The sequence below is a fragment of the Delphinus delphis genome, chromosome 11, assembly GCF_949987515.2.
Source record: "Delphinus delphis chromosome 11, mDelDel1.2, whole genome shotgun sequence".
NCBI lineage: Eukaryota > Metazoa > Chordata > Mammalia > Artiodactyla > Delphinidae > Delphinus > Delphinus delphis.
The window spans coordinates 98,724,289-98,744,291 of NC_082693.1; the positions used below are offsets into that span (position 1 = coordinate 98,724,289).

General features: G+C 50.0%; 2 protein-coding genes across 2 annotated transcripts; both read right to left on the reverse strand.

Moving 5' to 3' along the window:
- Positions 1-1,303: 1,303 nt before the first annotated feature.
- CDPF1 (cysteine rich DPF motif domain containing 1) lies at positions 1,304-11,911 on the reverse strand. The gene is made up of 5 exons (XM_069541240.1): positions 11,884-11,911; positions 5,828-5,970; positions 3,391-3,503; positions 2,173-2,344; positions 1,304-1,890 (listed from the first exon to the last, which is right to left on the reverse strand). Exons 1-5 carry the CDS (start codon positions 11,909-11,911, stop codon positions 1,744-1,746), a joined length of 603 nt encoding a protein of 200 aa, XP_069397341.1. The 3' UTR covers positions 1,304-1,743.
- Positions 11,912-12,085: 174 nt separating this feature from the next.
- Positions 12,086-19,924, reverse strand: PKDREJ (polycystin family receptor for egg jelly). Its single transcript, XM_060026005.1, has one exon. It carries the CDS (start codon positions 19,922-19,924, stop codon positions 12,986-12,988), a length of 6,939 nt encoding a protein of 2,312 aa, XP_059881988.1. The 3' UTR covers positions 12,086-12,985.
- Positions 19,925-20,003: the final 79 nt, after the last annotated feature.

Here is a 20,003-nt window from a genome sequence, read left to right on the forward strand (position 1 = left end):
CGTATACTCGTATACTCTCACTAGCCTGGCTCTCGGACGTGTTGGAAACACACAGGAAGCTGAAATATCACAACTGAAATACAACCGCACGCACGCACGCACACACATCAGAGCTCTCCTTCTCTCCTGAGCCATGTGGAATTCACTTCCCTGTAAACCTGTTCCCTTCCTCATGCTTCCTCACACACGAATGAGTCTGTTCTATCATTTCTACCAGCAAGGCTGCCTCTGACCCAGGTCAGAAGTCACCGATTTCACACAGGAGGATCCCGCTGGAGACCATGAACTATTCCTGTGTAGTAAGTAGCTGTCTGTTCTTCAGGGAATTACTACCTGTGGGTTGTTACCAAAGAACTTTGCAATTTGAAAGATGCTGACGGCAGTGACTGGCAACGGCTGGGTCTCTGCCAGCCTCCAGAGCCCAACCCGGAGAATAAAGCGGAAGCCACAGAGCCCGTGAGCCTCCCACACGATGTTTTCCATACCTTGGCAGATTTCTTCCTGATGGGGATCTGTACCGCCCCCGGGACCCACAGGGCCGTCACATCCAAACCCAGGGGGAGCCTTTGCCAGACGCACGGCAGAGTGGTGCAGGTTCCCAAAGCCAGGGCTGAGCTGGAGTCCTTGGTGTGTGTTTATCGTTACTGTTCTTGGGTGCCTTATACTCTCAAAGTATTTAGGGGCTGACAGACCCTTTGTGTTTTATACTAAACAGGAGCGATTCCAAAGCAGATCTTTTCTGAGCAGGCTCTGACGCCCTCTCTCCAGCCCAGACGCTCTGGGTGTGATTGGTGGGGAATCCGGGGCCGCAGGAAGCCGAGGTGTGCAGAGAAGAGCAAATGGAATCTTAGTCACTTTACTGGCAGTGGTTCCAGGCAATTAGAAAATGGCTATAAAATAACTTTAATTTTTGTTTAATTTTGGGTCTTACTCATTTTCCCTTTAGGAGATGGAACTGATCGTATATATTGATTTCTATCCTGAATTTACGGGAACTTATATGTTTGGAATGTCCTACTGTAAGACTGATGAATGTAAAGAGTTAATTTCAGGGTACAGTTTTGCCTTAATGGTTTTAAAAAATAAACTATTTTTAAAAATTACCTGGCGAGTTTTCAGTGATGCTATGAGATGAACTGTGTTGTTTGGTCTGAAGAAAACCGATCCTCAGCTGTAGGGTCTGCCCTTAACCCAGAACAGTCCCCCAGCCCCAGAGCTGACGTGGCCTCTACCTGTAGAGTCCAGTGACAGAGCGGACCTGGGGCAACGCGGCCCCAGAAGACAAAACCCAGCACAAACGTCGGTCAGTAAAAGCCCTTTATTCATACTCTCATCAAACACGTTTCTAACACCCTCCAGGCAGTGTGCGCTGGTCCTGCGGAAACTACAGAATCGGACAGAGCAGTTCCTGCCCTCTAAGAACTGGCAGGCACATCGTGAGCCCACAATCAGTGTCTCACCAATTGCTAAGGTGGGCGCCGTGAGGGCGGGGGTGCTGCGGTCTTCGGAGCACCGGGGTCTGGGGTCTGCCTTTTGGGCGCCCTCTCTGCGTGGCTCCTGGCCCTGTTGCTGCTGCAGGCGGACCCCAGCTCCCTCTGGCTGCAGACACGGCTCCCGATGGCCCAGAAACAAGGTCGGTGACAGCGGCTCCCAGCTTGGCCCCATCTCCGAGCCAGGCCACAGAAGCCCGCTGGCCAGGAGCCCCGTGCAGCACACTGCTGCGGACCTGGTACCCGACTGGACTCATGTTCGAGAACCAGGCTGGCTGGCAGGCCTCTTGGATGGGACTTCCCTTTTCTCCAAGTCTTGCTGAATTTCCTGAGGGAAAGCATCAATGTTCTCCCGCACACAGGGGAGGCAAAATCTCTTGGAGTAGAAGAAACTGCAGTCCTGAAAGAAGAGGGGGGCGGAGGAGCCTGAGTGCCAAGGGATGCACACTGCAGCGCCCCCAGAGCCTCCGGGAATCCCTCTTCCTCAGACCCCAATGAGACCCTCTAACTGACCCCAGCTTGCCTGTCCCCTACCCCTCTGCTGGCTGCAGGGACCCACCCATAATGCAGCAGACCAGCTGCGTGACTGTGAGGGCTCCCAGGACCACCAAGGCCAGGAAAGGCTGCTGCTCACACAGTCCCTGGGAAAGGCTCACGTGTCACCTCTCTCACAGTCACTCACGTGAGGTCCCAGCCACGGGGAGAGAGGGAAAGTGGCCCCGGCTGCACGTGGCTTACCCACCGGGCCCACGCACACCAGCCTGCCGCATACGCTGCATCTCGAGCCGAGGATCAGGAATCTGTCCTTGTTGGGGGTGAAGGGGTCCCTCATGACGTAGCTCTCCTCCAGGAGGCTGCGGGACAGGAAGTGGTGCCGGTGGGCAGAATGGCCCAAACCTCTGCTGACGAAAGGTAGCCGGCTGCACGGACCTCCCCGGGGCCTGCTCGCCGTGCGAGCTCATCGCGGGGAGGGGTGGCCCCCAGTGCCACCAAGTAGTAGCAGAGAGGCGAGCAGTGGCGCCCGGCTGGGATGAAATGAGACCTGCTCCGGGCTCCGTGTCGACCGCAGGGAAAGAACCACTCCTCCTCGGCCCCAAGAAGGGCTGCTGCAACTCAGCCCCCAGACCCCAGCCTGACTCAGCAGGGCGGCGGGCGGGCACAAGGCCTCCATGCGAGCTCTCCAAGCCCTCCCCTCACCTCCGGGATGACACCCGCTCCCAAACTGCCTGCTTCCACACAGGGAGAACAGGGCGCTTTACGCTGGCTAAGGTTCTGGCCTCACAGCGCACATCAGAAAGGAGACAGACAGGATAGGATCCGAGGCGACACCCCAGGTTCCTCCAGCCTGGCCCCCCCGGTCCCACGTAATGTAGTGGCCAGATCCCCACAAGGTGGCCTCTGATGGAGGACAAGTTGAAGGTCAAGAATCAAGCCCCGGGACCCACTGGCGCTACTCTGGGCCATCCGTGGGCAGGTGCACAGGAAGCTGGTCCTCAGGGCTCACTCCCACCAGTACAAAGAGCCGCAAGGCGGGCAGCTTCCCGCTGAGAAGGTGTCATCGCAGGAACCAGCGGGACCAGTGACAAGGCCCAGCCCCAGACGCGATGGCCTCTGCGGCTCCCTGCGTTCCCAGCTGCTGAGCTGTTTCAGCCTGAGCCACGGTGCTTCCACCCCGCAGCCGGAGCAGGTGCTGGACTCTGGGCTGAGCAGGGACGTAGGGACTTGGAGGTTCTAGGAGAGCCGGATGGCGTCGAACCTTGCCCTATGCCTTCTTGGGTCACACCTGAAGTGCCCAGAGCCTGGGCCGGGTGGCCCCAGACACAACACCCAAGCCCTGTGTCAGACTTAGGCCAGCCAGCTCTGGGCGGGCTCCCTGGGGTGCTGGGACCCTGGTACTCACGCGACAGACTGGGCGCCGGGGGGCTGCTGCCCCACGTAGCTATACGGAGCAGTTAAGGCACAGAGCTGGCACTCAAACACACCCAAGGGGCGGCGCTCCGCCTCACACTCCATCTGCAAGGTCAAAAGACAGGGCATGTCGCCTACAGGACCAAGAGCTACCCACATCTCAAAGCTCCCCACTGCCTGCTTCTTACCCACAGGTGAGAAGGGCAGCGTACAGACAAGGCACCTCAAGTTCAGAGTAAGTGACGAGACCTGCTCAAGGTCACACGTTCTTTTCAAGCGCACTTAAGCTAGTCACCAAGATAGACTATATTCTGGGCCATAAAATGAGCCTCAAGCTTTAAAAGCCTGAAATCATAGAGTACATGCTCCAACCCCATAATAATTAAAATCAGTAACAAAGAGATACATGGAAAATCTCCAAATATTTGGAAATTAAATGATATACTTCCAAATAAACCATAATTCAAAGAAGAAATCACAAGAGAAATTAGAAAATATTTTGAACTAAATGAAAACTAAAATACATAGAATGCAGCTTAAGCAGTGTTCACAGGGACATTCACTGTTTTAAATGCTTAAATTGGAAAAGAGGGTTTAAAGTAAGTCATCTAACTTTCCACCTTAAGAAGCTAGAAAAATGCAAATTAAACTCAACATAAACAGAAAGAAGAAAATAATAAATAACACAAATCAAAGAAACAGAAAATGGGCAAACAATAGGGAAAAAAAACCGATAAAACCAATGCTGGTCATTTCAAAATGTCAATAAAGTGGACAACCTCTAATTAGACTGATCAAGAAAAACAGGAAGAAGATACAAATTACCACAATGAGGAATGAAACAGGGGACATCACTAAGACTACAGACATTAAAAGGATAATAAAGGAATGCAGTGACCTTTTCTACCAAATAAATCTGACAGTTTAGATGAAATGGACATATCTCTTGAAAAAACACCATTTATCAGAACTGACTCAAAATAGAAAACCTGAATAGTCCTTTATCTATTAAGAAAACTGAATTCATAATTTAAAATTTTCCTTTAAAATGAAATAGTACAAAAACAAACAAAAAGAACAACAACAAAAAGAAACAGAAAACCAGCAAAACTTCATGCCCAGATGTCTTTACCAGCAAATTGTCAAGCATTTAAGGAAGAAGTAATACCAACCTACAGAAACTGTTTCAGAATACAGAGAAAGGAACACTTCCCAAGTGATTTTGAGGCCTATATTACATGGACACCAAAACTGCCAGTATTACCCTGATACCATTCATCAGACAAGGCTACTACAGGAAAACTACAGAGTAATACCCTTCACAAGCAAATATCTTCAGCAAAATATTAGCAAACTGAATTCAATAATACATAAGAAGCCTAGGGCGTCACGACAGAGCGGATTCAACCCAGGAAGGCAATGTTGGCTCAACATTCGAAAACCAGTGAATGCCAACTCATGAGAGTAACTGAATAAAGGAAGAAAAACCACACCATCATTTCAATAGATGCATAAAAAAGCATGACAAAATTCAAGGCTCTGGGTGGTGCTTCAGAGCCAAGGGGCTCCCCACCTGACTACAGAATAAATTCCCTTCCTCGGCATTTAAGGCCTCTTTAACTTGGGACTTATCTCCCAATGACTCTGCCGTCCAGCCCCCACCCCTCCATACAGCAGGCTGCAGTTCAAGTGGCTCCATCACTGTCCTGCACTTTCTCACACACACACACACACACACACCCCACCCCTGTGCCCCGGCCTTCGCTCCTGCTGTTCCTGCCACCTGGAGGGTTTCCCCCAACGTCTCTACCTATGGAATTGCCCTCTGGCTGCCCTGAAGATTTTCTGTTCACCTTTGGCTTTCGACAGTTTGACTATACAACTACTTTTTTTTTTTTCCTTTTAAACCTATTTATCCTGCTTGTGCTGCTTTAAGCATTTTGATCTGTGGTTTAGTATCTTTCATTACTTTTGGAAAATCCTTAACCATTACCCTTCAAATATTTCTTCTGCCCCATTCTTTCTTGTCTCCCGCTGAGGTTCCAACCGCAAATACGTTAAACTTTGATGTTGTCCCGCGGTTCTTGGACCCTTTGCTCTGGGTTTGTTTTTTTCTACTCTTTTCTCTCTGTGTTTCAGTTTGGGTCATTTCTACTGCCCTGTCACCAAGTTCATTGATTTTCCCTTGGTTATGTCGAATCAGCCGACGTACACTCGGAAGGCTCCGCGGCGCCGCGCAGTCCGGGCGGGACCGGGGATGAGCCGGGGCGCAGGCTCCGCGGCCCGCCCCCAGCGCCGCGGGAGGCCGCTCGGAACCCCGCAGGGCTCCGCGGAGGCGCCCAGGCCGAGCCGGACGCACGAGACGCACCGGGAGGGACCCGGGCGCGGCCGCACACGTCCCCGTCAAGCCGCCAGGCCGCGCCACTCACCACTACCGCCGTCGCCGCCGCCGCCGCCGCCGCGCCGCCACGCCGCCGAGCCCACGGCGCGTGCGCGGTGAGTCGCGGGGCGGGGCCTCGTGGCGGACTTCCGCCTCGGCCTCCGTCTAGCTGCGGCTTCCCGTACCCGATCTCTCGGGATTGGCAGCGGCTGGGCAGCACCTGGATATCTCACGCCGACGTGGCCTGATGTCCTGGCTGCTCCAAGACTCTCAGCTTCTTTCTGGGTTTCCCACCGGGCTCCACAGAGTCGGTGCCGCCGGTGCGCGACCCACAGATAACCCGGCCCCAGCCGCATTTCCATCCCCACGTGGTTTCTCTCACCGCGCGCTTCGGACCGAAATGCCCTGGTCTTAGTTCTTATGCTACCCGTCCCCCAACTAGGACGGAAGCCTCCGGGGCCTGGGGCCAGGGCCGCAGGCAGTGATTACTATGTGCCCTAAGGCAACAGACAGAATGGGTTCAAAATGAGCCCTGTGGCTTCCTGCGACCTTTAAAAGCTGTGTGCTGCCGGGACTTGTCACTGTACCCCTCCAAAGCCTTGAAGTGGCCTAAGTGGCCTGCAATGCCCGTCGTCATCTGGGACCACCATCCTTCAACTTCCAGGTCTTCACCTTGGGGCACCAACCACATCAGCTACCAAAAGTTGCACTGGACCCCAAGCTCCCCGTCCCGAAGCTCAGACAAGGGCTTCCCTAGACCTGCGGTGGCCGTCCCACCCCACTCCTGGCCCCTCTACTCGTGTGTATTCGAGGCACCATTCTACCGGGCTAGGGGATGATTCTGAAACCAGCAGCCCTGAGGTCTGGGACTTCTTCCTTTGGGGAATCGAGAAATAAGGATTATATAAGGTGTCTTAGTAATGCTGGCAACAAGAATTATTTCTGGACTTGAGCCAGAGCGGCTCCTGCCGTGAGCCTCAAGAATTAGCGAGCCCTTACATTTTGCTACTAGAGCATGTGACCTCAGCTGTGCTTACAGCAAGGGCACTCTTTGGATCAATTCAAAGATTACATACTGTTGGTTTTTATTTTTGGATCTGCCCAAAGATGGGCCACTTGATAAAGCATTTAAAATTTGACCTAAATCCACTCTGAGATACATGACTGGTTAACCCACGAATGCTGTCAAAGCCATTAGACAGTTTAGACAAGTTACGAGCTGCACTGGAAGAGTTAAAGTGAAATGATATTCAAAGAGCAAATCATGGACTTTGTCAGAAAATAAAGTTAATTTTGATTTGAGCTGTCCACAGTTATTAATATAAGAAAAAACTTACCAAAAAAATCCAAAAGGATTAAAAATATCTAATAAAGCTTTAGAAAAAAATGGTTTCCCAAAAGAAACTGCATGTGAAATAAGAACTAAATCAAGAGAATGAAAAGACAAGCCACAGAATGAGAGAAAGTATTTGCCAAAGGTATATATGACAAAGGACTGTTATCCAAAATGTACAAAGAACTATTAAAACTCAACAGTAATAAGACAAACAACGCAATTAAAGAATGGGCCAAAGACCTTAACAGACACCTCACCAAAGAAGATACACAGATGACAAATAAGCATATGAAAAGATGTTCCACATCCTATGTCATCAGGGAAATGCAAGTTAAAACAGCAATGAGATACCACTGCACACCTATTAGAATGGCCGAAATCCAGAACACTGACACCAGCAAATGCTGGCGAGGATGTGGAGCAGCAGGAACTCTCATTCGTGGCTGGTGGGGATGCAAAATGGTGCAGCCACTTTGAAAGACAGTTTGGAAGTTTCTCACCAAAACAAACATACTCTTACCATGTGATCCGGCAATCATGCCCCTTGGTATTTACCCAAAGGAGTCGAAAGATTATGTCCATATAAAAACCTGCACACGTGGTTATTACACCTTTATTCATACTCATAATTGCCAAAACTTGGAAGCAACCAACATGTCTTTCAGTAGGTCAGTGGATAAATAAACTGTGGTCCATCCAGACAATGGAATATTACTCAGCACTAAAATGAGCTATCAAGCCATGAAAAGACATGGAGGGAACGTAGGTGCATGTGACTTAAGTGAAAGAATCCAATGTGAAAAGGCTACATAGTGTATGATTCCAACTCTATGACAGTCTGGAAAAGGCAGAATATTGGAGATACTAAAATGATCAGGGGTTGGGGGGAGGGAGGGATGAAAAGGTTGAGGACACAGGATTTTTAGGGCAGTGAAAATACTCTATATGGTGGTATAATGGTGGATATGTCATTATACATTTATTCAAACCCATAGAATGTGTAATGCTGAGTGAACCCTAATGTAAACTATGGACTTTGATTATGGTGTGCCAGTGTGGGTTCATCAGTTATAACAGATCTTCCACTCTGGCAGGGGATGGTGACAATGGGGAGGCTATGCTTGTGTGTGGGCAGAGGTATATGGGAAATCTCTGCAACTTCCTGTCAATTTTGATGTAAACATAAACTGCTGTAAAAAATAAAGTGCATTTTTTTAAAAAAACCCACTAAAATGACATTCAAATACAACGTTGGGAAGTTAGAACTAGGAAACAGTAACATCTACTGGAGTCTGAAAAAGAGTCGTGCACAAATAACCCCAAAACTAATTTCCATAGAGACTGTTTTCTGACCATTGTGGATCCTCATAGTCTCTATCCGACAGAGATTTAAACAAAGTGAGCAACTCACTGCAGTTTTCCGTTTTCTTTATAAAATCCCAGTGCTGAAAAAAGTCAAAGGTGAAAAACTTAAAAAATACTGGATGGGGCTTCCCTGGTGGTGCAGTGGTTGAGAGTCCGCCTGCCGATGCAGGGGACACGGGTTCGTGCCCCGGTCCGGGAAGATCCCACGTGCCATGGAGTGGCTAGGCCCGTGAGCCATGGCCGCTGAGCCTGTGCTCCACAACAGGAGAGGCCCGCGTACCGCAAAAAAAAACAGAACCAAAACCAAAAACAAAACCTGGATGGATCTAGATGTGTTACAACAAATGATGATAACAATGAATTAATGATGACATTTATATGATGAAACGAAAGGAGAATATAATGATGTTTAATATAATGGTAATATAATATGATCTTTTTATATGCACCCTCCTTACAGTGTTTAAACATGATATCAATACTCATGGTTCAATTCTAAATCTAAAACTTTCAGAAATTTATTGACAGTTCCAGTTGCTACTCCCTCAGCAGAGTGAAGTTTCTCCCAGCTGAAATCATTAAAAACTATCTGCAAACTATTAAGACTCAGGAAAGTTTGTCTAACTTGGCACTATTGTCAATACAACACAGTTATGTGAAAATCTTTGTAATTATCAACACGATGATTTTTCTGAAATGAATTCAAGAAAAATAAACTTTATGGAACACACACACAATAATTTATGGATTATGTATGTGTTTTTACTCATCCAAAGATCAGTGGCCCACCAACAGAACACCCAGAGGTACACAATAGTAATTCAGTTATCTTTGGTATTCTGCCCATTTTTCATCTATATAAAAACCATAGCATTACAAATAATTTTTAATTTTGCCCTTATGAAAGTGTGGGTGTCAAGATAGGTGGCTATAACATATTTTATGTAATGGTTTGTAAACTTGTTTTATAACCTTTAAATATTTAGACATGCAGATATTTGTCATCCTGCCTGGACCCCACGACGTTAGGGGTGGCCTTGCCAGGGAATATAGCTACCTAGATGTTGTGGCAGGACTTATAAGACCTTGTATAAATGTTGTCTTAAGCGATTAAGCTTTTTAAAAATCATGACACTAAACAAGTATTATACATTGCATATTCAAGTGAAGCCTGAGAAAGGAAATTTGAAAATTGAAAAATAAGGAATTGAATGCAGATTAGAATCTAAAGCAAAGCATTGCTAACAGCAATGAAAGGAGGGGGTAACTCTGGAGGATTAATTCCTTACATACCTCATTTCACTGTTAAGTCCAATCTTATTCATCCGTTTCTCCATTTCTGCCAGTAAAATTAACGTCCAAAGTCTGGCACTTTTATTTTAGTGCTAATGAAATTCCAGAAGCAGGCCTTAGTTTTTTAAGTAAACTCTTAAAAGCGTAACATACATACAGAAAAGTAGATACTTCCTAAGTGTGCGGCAAGATGAATTCTCACAAAGTAAGTACAGCAGTGTAACCAGCACCCAGATGAAGTCTTCCACGACAAGAGACACTGGAGGTTTCTTCTGGCTCAAGGGAAAGGCTGGCCCTCTGTGGAGTGGTGGAGGGAGGATGCATGGAGAGACCTGAATTTATTGCAATGGACAAAATGCCTTTAACGGTGTATAGCTTTGAAGTAAATATTTAAGAGTATAATATACATACAGAAGCAGGCCTTACAAATGCAAGTCTTCATAATTGGTACAAGGGTTTGAGGTAGATGAAGGACGTGGAGCTTCAGATGGAGCCGTCTCTCTGCATCTAAAACTTGTTCTACTACTCTGAGTTAATAAGGGGCTACATGGAGAACAAATCCAAGAACATTTATCTTGTTTTCCTGTGCAATACAGACTTGGGAGGGTATTCATAACTGTTTCCAACTTGTTCTGGAACATGCCTACCCTATCCCTGGAAACTGATGGGAACAAAGACGTCTTAAAAGACTCCTTTAGAAATTGTTGCCATGTCCTGTGAAAATGACCTTCTAAATTTTGATTGTCTCGTTACTTTGTTTTCCTGATGTTAACCTAAAACAATAAGACAGCCAGTTTTGTTTTCACCAGCGGTTATTTTTACCAGCAAGATGGGTTTATTCGGGAGCAGCAAAGAACTGCAATTTGGGACGCGTAAGTCTGGTAAAGCAAAGGAGAGGGAACTGTTTTTATAGAGAAAGGGAAGTTGGGCGGGGCTTTTATAAACAAACTGTCCATTGGAGGAAACTGGGAGTAGGAAATCTAGTGTGAGTTGTGACACTCTCTTATTGGCTGGGCTGTCGCCAGGCGAGGAGAAAACCTTCCTTCCTCCTGCTGCCTAGTAAAGTAGCATCGCTTCCTGCCGGAGAGGAATGGTACCTCTCTTCCCGTTGGGATCTGTGTTGGCCTGAGTGGTACGTGCATGAGAGCCCCCACTTCTGGCCTCCCGACTCCATTTTAGTGAGGTGTCCCTTTATTAATTTTCACACTGACAATGTTATAATTGGCATCTCTAATATTTCTAAACTATGTAAATACTTGTCATTGCTCTATCATTAGAAGGCCCCTGGCACTCCCCTCTCTCCCAGTATGCGTGGAAACAGCCCTGTGACTCTGCTAGACTTCTCACTGTAGCCACAAGGTGACAGTCTTGTCTCCTTTGAGGGGCCTGCAGCTGCTGTCCCTGGTCATCAATCAGCCCACCCCACCCCCCCACCCCCGCCTTGTTCCTGGATGGCCCACTTGGGCCCTGCCTTTATGACCCTGTCATTCACAGCTCCCAATCATGAGATGCTATGTGGGCCTGGGGGCTTTCTTCCAGGGAAGCGAGGCCAATTAGTGTAACCCTCGGCCTCCCACAGCACCACAGGGGTAGAGACTTCAGCTGATCCTAAATTTGGGAAGAATGTCTGGGTGTATCCAGCCACAGAGCACCCGAGTCTGCCTTGTCTGCCTAGGTCTTTGAAGCCTCTAGGGCGAGGCCTGCCCCATGTCGCCTGCACATCACCTGGGGCTTACACTCCCCCGTTCTGCGTCCCATGGGTGACTGCACCTGACCAGACCGCAGGAAAAAGTAAACATTTGGCCCCCATGCTTACGCCTTCCCAACCTGTTCAAAAGTCAGGTGGTAATGAGAGGTGCTAACCATGAACGTGCACTTCACTTGGAACCGGTGGCCAGAGCCCAGCCAAACCTGAGACGTCCCACCAGGGCAGTTAGAAAACCCAGAACTGACCTTCTGACCCTAACCGTGTGGGTGGTCTTGGGTGAGTCACAAAACCTCTTCATTATCTCAGCTGGCAGAGAAGGCCACCCCCCACCCCAGGTTCTCAGGCCTCCCCTGGGGAGGAAACGATGGAACGCATGCACACGTGCGTGTGTGCATGCCCGTACCTGCCAAGGTGCAGGGTACCATGCCCATGCCCGTGCAGCACAGGACTACGGGGCGCCAAGTGAGTAACAGACCCCTGGGACACAGCAGCTGCCCGCCTGCCTGTTGTCCCCCTTTGCTGGCCCTCGACTTTGAGGGCAGGAGCCATCGGTGTACACACCCCCTCACAGGAATCACTGCAGGTCTCACAGAAGAAAGCTCACATTTAATTCTGACCAAGCTTAAAGTGGCGTCTACATAAATGAGCATGTGTCGGAGTGAAAATCCAACAGCTGCTAGCCTATTTTTCTTAAACAATGTTTTCTGAACAATCCACCAGGCCATCAATAACCCAAAGCTCAAATTCGGGATGTATGTATTGCTATATACATTATATAGAACATTTACTCTCTTTCAGTGTGAACCCACACCCCCACACACCTTCTTGCTGTTTAATAAAAGTCACGTCTCATGGCCAGAAAACGTTATGACACTTTACATCTTTCACTTGCAGTGGCCTTAAGTAGATGGGAAGCTTCAGACCTCTGACCCCCAGGTCCACATCCCTGCATTCCCAGGCACGAGGGCAACTCCTGAGACTCGTCACAAGGCCCTGGCCCAGCTGGCAGTGTGGGCGGCGGAGCTGGGAGGGTGGGGGAGGCCCTGCAGCCGTGTGTGCAAAGGGAACAGCCAGCGGGGCTGAGGCACTGAAGCGCGAGTGCTGGCCTCCCAGCCCCGGGGAGGGGGGCACAGAAGCAGCAGGATTTTCCTGCTGCTTCCGGCAAGGTGGGGTGAGGCTGAGGGGGCCTTTGAGTTCCCTACCCCAGATCTGGGTCTCTAACCTTCTAAACTGCAGCAGGTACCAAAGACACCAGCTTCCCAGCCACAGGGAGATCAACCCGGGACTCGCAGGCTGTCCTCCTCCTCTCTCTGTAGAGGCTGCACTGCACTCTGACATCCTCAAGTTCCGAAGGGGAGGCCAAGATGGCGGATACTTCCAGACGTAGGGTGTGTGCATTGTGAAGGACACGGGGAGAAAGCACAACTGAGCCACTAAACGTTCCTTAATCCCAGAAAGTGAGCATTTGAGAGAAGCCGGCCTGTGGACCTTGAAACGGTCATGGATCACACAACGAGATACACCGTTTTCTTCCCATTAATGTTTCTGGTCTTCAGCCCCAGGTACCGGCTGTCGCTCTTCTCTGGCCGCCCGTACATCATGTTGGCAAAGAACTTGGGTTGGTCTTCCGCCTTGGATTTGAAGGACAGAAAGCCAAATGCAGTTCTTAGTCTGTGACACAGGTAGGTCATTGCTTCCGCTTCTTCTGAGGGCTCCTCATACACGGGCTGCTTCATTTCCCCGTAGGCAGACAAAATCACCGCCTGAAATAAGTTGATCAATATGCAGATCGTCACCAGCAGAAAAGATGAGAGAAACAGGACCCCGAGAACCCGGTTACTGGAAAATTCCGTGTTCTGAAAAGCTGAAATGCAGTAGGAGAGTACTGTCTGTGTGGCGTGAATCGTATCACTGTAGTTCCATTCGTGCTGCCCGAATACTAGGTAACCAAAAGTCATGTAGACAAAGAAATACACGGACACCACTAGTGCCATGTGGCAGATGCCGGGAAGGGCAGTCTGGATGGTCCTCTGTGCAAGACGCACGTTGTAAAAGAACCTGGAATACCTGAGGGACTTCAGGATTGTCAGAAACAACAGGAAACCCAACATCACCCTCATGGCGTGATCTACTTGAGACACTGCATGAAAGGGAATGAAATCCTCAGAGTTCGACAGGTAAAACCGAATTATACTGACAGCCAAGAAGTGTTTCCTGAAAAAGAGCACGATCAACACGGTAAAGATGCATTTTAAGGAAAAGTTGAGCAAATTATATACACTTTTCACGTAGGCGGACCTTTCTTGTGTGATGATGTAGACCTCGTCGACAACGTAGGCAAAAAAGAAAATGAGGATGGCCACGTACAAGTAGATTTCTGCGGAAGTTTTTCTGTTGAAATCGGCAAGCGAGAAGGAGTGCGCAGACAGGCTAGCGTTCACAACTCCTACCCGAGAGACCTCAAAGATGACTGAGATGCTGCAGAAGAGAGTGGTGTCTGGATTAAAAGTTGTTAGTTCCAAGATCACAGCCCATGTCTTTTCATCCAGCCAACGGCTTCCCTGGAGTTCGCTGAGCCTCCGTGTGGAATTAAACTGCTGCTCTTCCGGAAAAAAATAGAACGCGTACCCTCCTGACCCGTAAGTATGCAACAGCCCATAGGAATAGTACACCCACCTCTTTTCTCCAGGCTTGTAAGTAAATCCTTTCGTAGTCTTGTCTACAGCCCGCTTACTAACTCTATTCCACAACCCGGAGTAGCTTTCTGTGTCTTCTGGGTCAGTGCCGTATTCGGGGTGACAGTGAATCTCTCTTTTGAGGCTGTCCTGTGTGAAGTGTTTGGCAGGCAGACAGGTTTTCTCTCCAGGTTGCGCCCTCACCTGCCTCATCCGTGGCAGGCCGAGGATTTTAGAGGAGCTTTCAGGGAGAAAGGTGGGACGCAGGTCGTTGTGGAGCAGAGGCAACAGCACGCTGTTCAGCCACCGAAAGATGTCTTCCAGCTTGGTCACCGACGCCAGATCCACAGAGAACTGGTCACGAATAAACCGATTATAGTAAAAGCCATCGGTGTGGCGTAGGAGGGTGACCAGGCTCAGCAGGAGGGCCAGAAACATGAAGTGAGTGAGGATGTAGCTCAGGAACAGGAAAGCTCTTCTCTTAATCCTCTTCTTTCTTTTGAAGATTGTGATGTCGTCTTCAGTGAGGGGCTGGTACATCCTCGAGCTTCGGAGCTGGACGACGTGCTGCTGGCGCCTGCGCATTTCCTCTGGGTTCTGCGTGATGCTCTGCAGCACGATCTCACTGTAGCGAAAGTTGCCAACCCACAGAAGGTTCTCACAATACTTGGGCTTACTTGTTCTGTAGCCTGACACGACCATAATTTTAGATGGTTGCACCAGAAAAACTGACTGCAAGAAGCAACAAAATGATGCAAACAGCCATTCTATTGACTTTTCGTAGCCGTAAGTCAGTCCATAAAATACAATAAAGAATGAGGATATGCTACAAGTGACAAAAACCAAGAGCCATGCGACATAAACGCAATACCACGGCAGAACAATCCTGGTCTTCTCTTTGAGGGGTGTAGCACCGGGCTGGCGAGGGTGCTCTCCAGGAGGAACACTTTGATTGTCTTCAACGTTTGGGTTATTGGCGTTTTTATTTTTTCTTTGGGTGCGGGAGACCTTGCTTTCTGCTCGCTCGGGCTGGGGCTGTCTTTTAGAGGTGGTCTTGACGGAAGCCTCGGGAAGTCCAGGACTTCCTCTAGTAGGCGGAAGCTTTTCAGGCTCCCGGGAGCGTGCGTTGCCAGTTTCACGAGTGTGCCACTTTGCTAATCGTTCTTGCCAGTGTTCACTTGCTGCTGGTGTCCACGGATGCTTCCGAGGAGCGACCTCCCCTAGGGTCACCTGAGGTCTCCTCTGGGAATAGATGAACAAAGACGTGATCATTAGTTGCACAGGGATGGTAATTAAGACACTTTCCATCCCGATCACCATCGACCTGAGGTACTTCCCCTCTTGTGACTCCGCTTCTTTTTCTTTATTTAGATTAAAGAACATAATATTACACAGAAGGGAGGACAGCAACATGGCTAAGCAACAGGACAGTCTCTGGAGCCTACTGAACCGTGTAGCAATGACACCAGAAAAAACAGAGAACCACATGTGGCTTCTCCCCAGCCTATAACTTAAATCTGTAAGGAAAAAATCCATTCTGTTGAGAGACTTATCTGGGGGGGTTACTTGAAAGGTTCTGTCCAAAGAGGTGTCAATAGAAAGCCATTCCCGGCACATGAACAGCCAGATGTGTCTGCTGAACAGATTCTCCACTTTGATTCTACTTAAGTACCAACTAGGGGACCTGCCCTCGTTGTTGTGCCACACGCGGATGGAACGGATGTCCCCCAAGTCATTTTTCGTCGTTAGGAGGAAAGTGCTGACGCTTCCTCGGTAGAGGGCTGCAAACTGTGGATGGTTTAAACAATGCACATCGCTGCTACTCTCTGTTCCCTGCAGTTGGACAAAGACATTGGCCCTGGTCCCAGACCCACAACGGCTTCCTGTAAAAACAGTGACTAGGTAACATACATTATCATAAGGATCGTTATCGAGTAGAACTACCACTTGCTCCCTAAGACACTTGTCCATTTCATCTCTGTGCAAGGCCCAGAACCCTAGGACTATGTACAAGAGCATAATGAAAAGTACAGTGAAGAGGGTCACGGGGTTTTGGGTAACGCTCTTGAGGACCTCTAATCGCAGATCCACGGGGTTAGGGACCACGATCACCTTGGCCGTCAAATAGCGGGTACGCAGGTGGAGGTTGGCTAGTTTCATTGCGTCCAGCTGCCGCCTGGCCCGCCCTGGGTTCTTGCAGATACAGTGCACTTTCTGCCAGGTGGTCTTCTCTCCGACAACGCAGGTGTCTTCTCTCCAATCGCTCTGGATCCCATACATGTCCAAGCATTGAGTGCTGAAAACAGAAATTCTCACTAACTTGTCATTGGGCTTTAGGACAAAATGAGGGGCCTGCAGAACCACAGCGACGGTAGGCTCAGAGGAGCTGGTTCGCTGAGCTATGACCCGCAACAGGGATGGGGGAAGGCAAACCACGCGGGCCTCCGTCACTGTACAGTCAGGGTCAAACAGGTCACTGTCTTGGGCAACTGGGGGGATGCGATGGGGCACGAGGTAGGTGGCGATCAAAGCGGTGGGTGTGATCTGACGGCCAGCATACACCAACACCGTGAACAACACGGCCACTTCCGTCACAATGTGGATCAGCACCTCCTTCCCTGCTCTGCTGTCCACTTCAAAGCTAAATGCCCCCGTCGTCTTTCTCAATGACTCATTTGCTTTAGGAGACTCCTTGCTGGGGCCCACCGTGAGATTAAAAGTCCCAAAGCTCAAGTTTTTTCTGACGAGGTACACTTCCACTACATCAGGTGTGATCTCAATCACGTCACCGGTGGCCTCGGTTCCTGTCATTCGGAATCCAACCACCTCGGTCAAAATGTTTTCCCCATAATTTAGCCAAGGGAAAGGGTCATCTGCAAACTCACAAAACATTGTAGAGATTGGAGCGTTGGCAGGCAGACTAGGAACGCTGCTCACGTTCAGGGTTGGATAAAAACAATTTCGACAGTGTTTCTCAGTGCTGAAAAACTTGGTAACATTCCACTTCTCCGTTTTCTTGACATACATGTTAAAGTTGGACGTCCTCATCGCAGTGGTCTTATCCTCCGGCACTTTTACAGCCAGTACTGTCTCTGCTAGAGATTCAACGACATGGAAAGGCTCTTCGACCACTTCATGACGAACCATCAGTTTCAGGATATTAGACAAACTTGTTAATATTCCGGTGCTTACACTTTCTATCTGCTCAGAAGAAATGTGCTTATCCCTCTGGTGACACTCTTGGAGGGCTCGGCTTGCTTGCCAAATCCTCACCGTGGCCAGTTTCTGAGCAAGCGAGGAGAACTCCGAGGTTTTCTGCGTTAATTTAGTAACAGTCATGACCACCTGGCTAATTTCCGCCAAAGTGTTTACAGGAAGAATGAAAGACTGATTGAAAAGGTGTTCTCGGAGTCCAATTTGGTCAGCTTGCAGATGTGAGTCGGTTTTCATGCTATTCAAGACAGAAGCTACAATATACATTAAATAACCTGCAGGTAAAAACTCCTGCTGTTGAAGCAAAGTAGACAGTGATGAATCTGGTCCCACAGTGGAACTGAATAACTCCTGCAGCACAGTCCTTGATGAGTTTATGTCAGTGGGAGCCTGTACAGTGGCGTACAAAGTCACCTGAGAAAAAGCTCCCAGAGAGGTATTATATGCCTGGGCATATATCTTCAAGGCGTAATGATTGGCCAACACACCAACAGGGAGAAAGGAAGGGGGCGCTGTGCAATTCTTCCCCCAATAGAGGATGGACCCAAACTTATTCTCTTTTAAAGAACTGATTTCACCAAAACCACGCACATCAGGAACTATTATTTTATACGTAGGAACGATGTTCTTATCCTTGAAACTACTACAATGGACAACAAATTTAGTAATGAAGGCAATTCCTTCAGCTGGATCAATTTTGCATTCTGTGGTTTCAGGGACGTGGTGAATAACGAAGGGATGCTGTAAGACCAAGTTCGATCCACCCCAGGTTGCTAGATTGAGAGAAATCCAAAACTTATCTTCAACGAAACGCCGAAAAGCGAAAGCTTTTACAGACAAATATGCACCGTTCCGCCCTGTTGTTGTTTGCCCCGTCCAATCAAATGGCATCTTCCCACCTGAAGACGACAGAATGGACCATTGATAGACATCACGGCCTGCTTTACAACGTGGGCATTCTAGAGACAAAGAAAATCTCTCTGATATAATCAAAACTGTATCACAATTTTCAATACATGAAATGCTTGCTACAGGTGCTGGTCCTTGGAGCACATGCACTGTCCTATCAGCAAATGCTGTTCTGTCGTTCTTCTGGACCACCAGTCTGAAAAAATACACACGGCCGCCGTGAAGTGTTTCTGGCAAAAGTGTGAGTATAGGACCGGAGGCCCACGTCCACCTGAGATCAACCTGCTCTGGGAGACAGACTTCCTTGCTCCTCACTGTAATTTCATGTCCATCGTAGTTTCTTGGGTCTGTGGTACAGTACCAAAAAAAATGAAGTCCCTCTAAAGGGTTTCCTGCCTCTGGATCAGAGGACATATTTCCATTCAGAGTCAGTCCATCTGTGAAATTAACTGTGATGTTGGTATCCCCAGGAATAACCGCCTGCAGGGGACTTTTAACAATGATGATATAGATGGAATCTGAGTCTTTCTTCAGAGGTATCGTTGGATCATATGTGACGATGTACACGGAGAAATTAAGCAGATACACCCCCCAAGATAAAGAATGCGTGGAGATACGTATACTTGATGGAGTGTTCTCTGACTTGAAAGGTGGGTTTTGCAAAGGTTTAGTCCAGTCCGGCTTGTCAGATACAGAGGCCACGGAATAGAGTTTCCAATACTGACCAAAGAACCTTTGGTTTGGGCAGTGGGCCTTAACCGTGGCATTGATGGTGACTTCCATCTTCCGGGTCAGCTGCAGGGGAGAATCGTCATTCCTTTCGATCCTCACCAGATCCAACACACAGACCCCCTGACGGGACACCGAGGACTCCAAGGCTTCGGAAGTGTTGGGGTTGACAGCCTCTAAGACGACAGGCGTGGGCCCGTCCGTGGGACACTTGGTTCTGGCCACTAAGCCCGCGTAGGAGCGTGGGCCGCGGGGCAGAGCCGAAAGGGGCGACACCGCCGAGCGGGGCGACACGCGGGCGGCGGCAGCGGCGGCCGTGGGGACCGTGGGCCCGAGCAGCCCGAGGCGGAAGGTCCACTCCAGACGCCCGAGGGAGCGCGGCAGGCGGGCGAGCCAGCGCAGGGAGAGCCGGCCGCCGGGCGCCGACAGCTGCAGGTCCACGTGGGCGGGCGCGGCGGCGGCGGCGGCGGCAGCGCGGCGGGCGCGCAGCAGGACGTGCGTGCGGAGGCAGCGCGGCGCCGGGCCTGTGAGCCGCCCGGTCCGCAGACAGAGGTCGCGGCCGCCGCTCAGGATGACGCCGCCGCCCGGGGCCGCGCGGGGCCGTAGGCTGAAGCGGGCGCGGCCGCCGCCAACGCCGACGCCGCCACCGCCGACGCCGCGCACCCCGAGGCCCCGGGCGCCCCTGACCGAGCGCAGCACGGCCGCCTGGGTCCGCGCCGGGACGCGGACCCGGGCCTCGGGCGGGGCGCGGCGGGCCGAGGCGGGCTCCCGGCCGAGTAGGTCGCCGGACGGCGAGCCGGGCACCCTAGGGACGGTGGCGCTGGCCCCGCGAGGAGCCGGGGTCGGCGGGCGGCGGCCAGGGCCACCGCTCAGGCTCAGGCCCAGGCCCAGTAGGAGGAGCACGGGTCCCGGCCGCATGGGAGCGGAAAGTGGGAGGCGCTGCGGAGGCCGCGGACCAACGGCCACGGGGGCGCGGGCCGCGGGGTCACGGGGCGCG

Excerpts from the sequence above, each read along its gene's own strand:
- PKDREJ (XM_060026005.1), bottom strand. The coding sequence starts at position 19,924 with ATGCGGCCGGGACCCGTGCTCCTCCTACTGGGCCTGGGCCTGAGCCTG.
- CDPF1 (XM_069541240.1), bottom strand. The coding sequence starts at position 11,911 with ATGGGCATGGTACCCTGCACCTTGGCAG. Across the intron at positions 5,971-11,883 it reads GGTACCCTGCACCTTGGCAG|AGATCGGGTACGGGAAGCCG; the intron begins GTACGGGCATGC and ends GCCAATCCCGAG. Across the intron at positions 3,504-5,827 it reads CGGCGGCGACGGCGGTAGTG|ATGGAGTGTGAGGCGGAGCG; the intron begins GTGAGTGGCGCG and ends TTGACCTTGCAG.